General features: G+C 58.3%; 1 protein-coding gene across 1 annotated transcript in view; it reads left to right on the top strand.

Annotated features, from left to right (window-relative positions):
• Positions 1 to 626: 626 nt before the first annotated feature.
• Positions 627 to 3,401, top strand: part of INPPL1 (inositol polyphosphate phosphatase like 1) — a 13,741-nt gene continuing 10,966 nt past the window's right edge. Inside the window, 1 exon segment of the mRNA XM_024731827.1 lies at positions 627 to 813. Coding sequence (XP_024587595.1) covers positions 753 to 813 — 61 coding nt within the window. The 5' untranslated portion in view covers positions 627 to 752.

Raw genomic sequence — 3,401 nt, 5'->3', positions numbered from 1 at the left:
GGATTTGAGGGAACTTTCTTCTAGATGGGCAAGGAAAGGCCTGACCTCGGGCTGCTGAACCCCTCAAGGCCGGGGCCTGCGGGTATGGGGGATGGTGCCAGGGAACTTGGCCGAGAGGGGGGAAGGGCTCTGCCGGAGCTGAGAGGGGCTGCCAGGGACGGTGCATGGGGATTCGAGGACACTGGACCTCCTCTGGGGGTTTGTGGGGGATCCCCCACGCGGGATTGGGACCCAGTGGAGTTTGGGGGTTCAGGTCTAAGTAGGGGCTGGATTTCACGGGAGTTGGGGATGATGGGGAGAGAGACGGCAGGAGGTTGGTTCATCATGGGATCCTTCGGGGATTTTGGTAACTCGATCCTACGAGTGTCTAGGGGCGCCGAATGGAAAGGATTTGGGGGTGGAATCAGACGTTTATGGGAGTTGGGGGTCATATAATTGTGAGTATTGAAAGGAGGGGGAGGGGATCGGGAATCCCAAAGTGTCGGGGCGCAGGATGGGTTGACTTGGGCTTGGAGGCGGGCGTTAGGAGCTGGATCTTCTCCGGGTGGTGATGGCTGGGCAGGATCATTGTGGGGTTTGGGAGGCCGGCCTCCCCTGGGGTTTGGGGGGTCCCGGCTCCTCCTCGGCGTGCGGGGCGCCGGGCCCAGGGGGCGCCGGGCCTGGGGCCGCTCTGGGCAGCCCGGCCCCCGCCTGGTACCACCGCGACCTGAGCCGCGCCGCCGCCGAGGAGCTGCTGGCCCGGGCAGGCCGCGATGGCAGCTTCCTGGTCCGAGACAGCGAGAGCGTGGCGGGAGCCTTCGCGCTCTGCGTCCTGTGAGTGGGGCCGAGGCTCCCGGCGGGCGGGGGCACGGCCCGGGCTTCGTTGAGTGCTGTGGGGAGGGCCCGGGACAGTGGGACGCCTGCGCCCGCCACAGTGGGGGCCTTGGCTTTCTGCTGGGCCTGAGGAAGGATGCCGGGAGCACTTCCTTCCTGCTGTGTATCTGGGGGCACTTGCTGCGGCACTGAGGGCAGAGTATGCGGGGTCCTGCGGCCCAGGGTCGCTGTAATTGGGGAAAGTGTAGGGAGTCTCTGGCAGACCCCCTCAGGCATCCTCCAGGCAGGGGTGAGGATGTACATCCCACGGTTGTGTGCACTTCTGTTTATGTAGGGATTGGGTGTCTGAGTGGGAGTTGGGGCCAGAGGAACTAATGGGGTGTGTGTGGGGATGCCCAGCAGCTTCCTTAGGGGGCTTTTCTGTGCCCCGGGACTGAGGCTGGGGCCTGCCTGGGTATGTATGACTGCGGCTGGGGACAGGGTGGTGTTGAGCAGGGGAGTGAGGCAGTATGGCTCCATGTCATTATTTCATGAATCAGTGAGTGAGCATGTGTGCCCTGGCTCTGGGACCCTGCTGCCCTAGCCCTGAGCTATGGGTGCTGAGCGTGGGGCTAGACTTGGCAGCTCTCTGAGTGGGCCTGGTTTTGTGCTTGTACCCATCTGCCGTGCATGGCCGTGGTGTTGGGTGAGTTTGCACTTTCAGTTTTGGAGTCTTCTTCCTGAGCTGCCCCCCTGAGCCCCAGAATCTGACATTGGGTGGGCTCCTGTAGGCCTCTGGAGTGGAGGTGGTGAGTGGGAAGTGGTGGGGCTGCTTTGTTTAGACCTAGTTATGTTCCTCCTCAGGCCCGTGAGCCCTTCCAAGTCCCTATCCCTGTGTCTCTTTCCCTTCCGTTCTCCTCACATCTTTAGGCGTACACTGGCCTAGGCCAGTGGTTCTCAATTGGGGTTGATTTTACCCCTCAGGGGACGTTTGGCAATGTCTGGAGACATTTTTGGTTGTCACAACTGGGATCGTACTATTGGCTCCTAGTGGGTAGAAGCCAGGGTTGCTGCTAAACCATCCGACAATGCACAGTACTGTCCCTCACCACAAAGAATTATGTAGTCCAAAATGTCAGTGGTGCTGAGGGTTGAACAACCCTGGTCTAGGCAGTGGACCTGAAGAGGAAGGGGTCCCTTAAGTTTCAGCTTATGTCCCATATCTGAGGCCCAATAGGGGACTGAAGAGAGACAGCCTAGGCAGATGAATAACCTAGAGTCCTGCATGCCAACCCTCTCTGAGGCGTACCCCCTAATTAGGGAGGGGAGGGAGGCAGGTGCTAGGTCAGCTGTTGAGTGGGAGGGGGACAGCTGGGCCTGTGTCTGGATGGGAACATTATTGTCCCAGGAGGGAAAAAGTCCTGTCTCCATTGCCAGGGGAGGGGATGGGTGGGGTGAGGGGCTGTCTGTGTGTGAGGGCTTCAGCTTTACCAGCTGACTCTGGTTACTCCCTGCATCTCAGGAACCTGGGAGTGGGTGATCAGAAACATACTTGCTTACCTGTATATGCCACCCACGCATACAGGGGAAACATTCAGGACACAGCCCTGCCCCAGCAAGCACAGTCAATCCAGCCAGCAGGCCAGGATACAGGTCCTGGCCTCCATCCTGACTTTAAATGCCAGCTCTGCCTTTTACTTACCTTTTACTTGCTCTGTGACCTTAGGCAAATCACTTTTCTTCCTTGCGCCTCAGTTTCCTCTTCTGGAGAAGAAGGATAATAATAATATCTGCCTTAAAACGTGAGGATTAAATGAGATCACGTCTGTAGGACGTTGAGTACCTGACTTGTCACAAAGACAGGACTCAGTTAATGGAATGCTATTACTCTTACAAACACAGACCCACAGTCCAAAAACCAACACACCTAGTCACACACAGATAGCCACACAGTTTGTGCCCAGTGGTCAGGAGAGCCCCTGGATGGGGCTTACCTGAGGGGAGAGGATGGCCCTGTGGCTAGGGTGTAGAGTCTCCTCAAATAGGCATTTGGTCCTCTCTAGTAATACCCACCTCCAACACACACGGCCTAGGTGACCCCCTTTGCAAGCCTGCCCTGAGGTGCGGCTGCAGAGGGATCCTCCACCCCCATTGAGTGCAGCCTGTACCATCCAGGCCAGGCTCAGCTGTCACCTGCTCAGCTGTTGCTACCATCTGTCAGCACCCCTCTTGCCCCTCCTTAGCTTGGGGCTCCTAGAGGCCCACCTCTCCCATAGAGGGCCCCCATGGGTCATCCCAATTTCCTGGTGTCTGGGGAAGGGGGGAGAAAGCCCTAGAATGATATCCTCACACCCCTCCAGCAAAACTACTCCAGACACACCTGACTCCAGCAGAGCCAGACACCAGTGTAAACACAGGCAGCAGGCACACGTGTGATAGCACGTCACCCATGCATGCAGACGGGTTACCCAGGCCTCTGAGGACTCTTACTCTGGCGGGGGCCCCAGACTGGTACCAAAGCCCAGAGGGTCTGTTTAGACAGCTGTGGAGGCCACAAAAGAGCTGCCTGATGCTTCTGGGGCCCTACAGTGGGTGTGGGGTGTATGTAG

Source organism: Neophocaena asiaeorientalis, unplaced genomic scaffold, assembly GCF_003031525.2.
Source record: "Neophocaena asiaeorientalis asiaeorientalis breed wild unplaced genomic scaffold, Neophocaena_asiaeorientalis_V1.1 scaffold232, whole genome shotgun sequence".
Lineage (NCBI taxonomy): Eukaryota > Metazoa > Chordata > Mammalia > Artiodactyla > Phocoenidae > Neophocaena > Neophocaena asiaeorientalis.
This window is presented reverse-complemented; position numbering and strand designations above follow the sequence as displayed.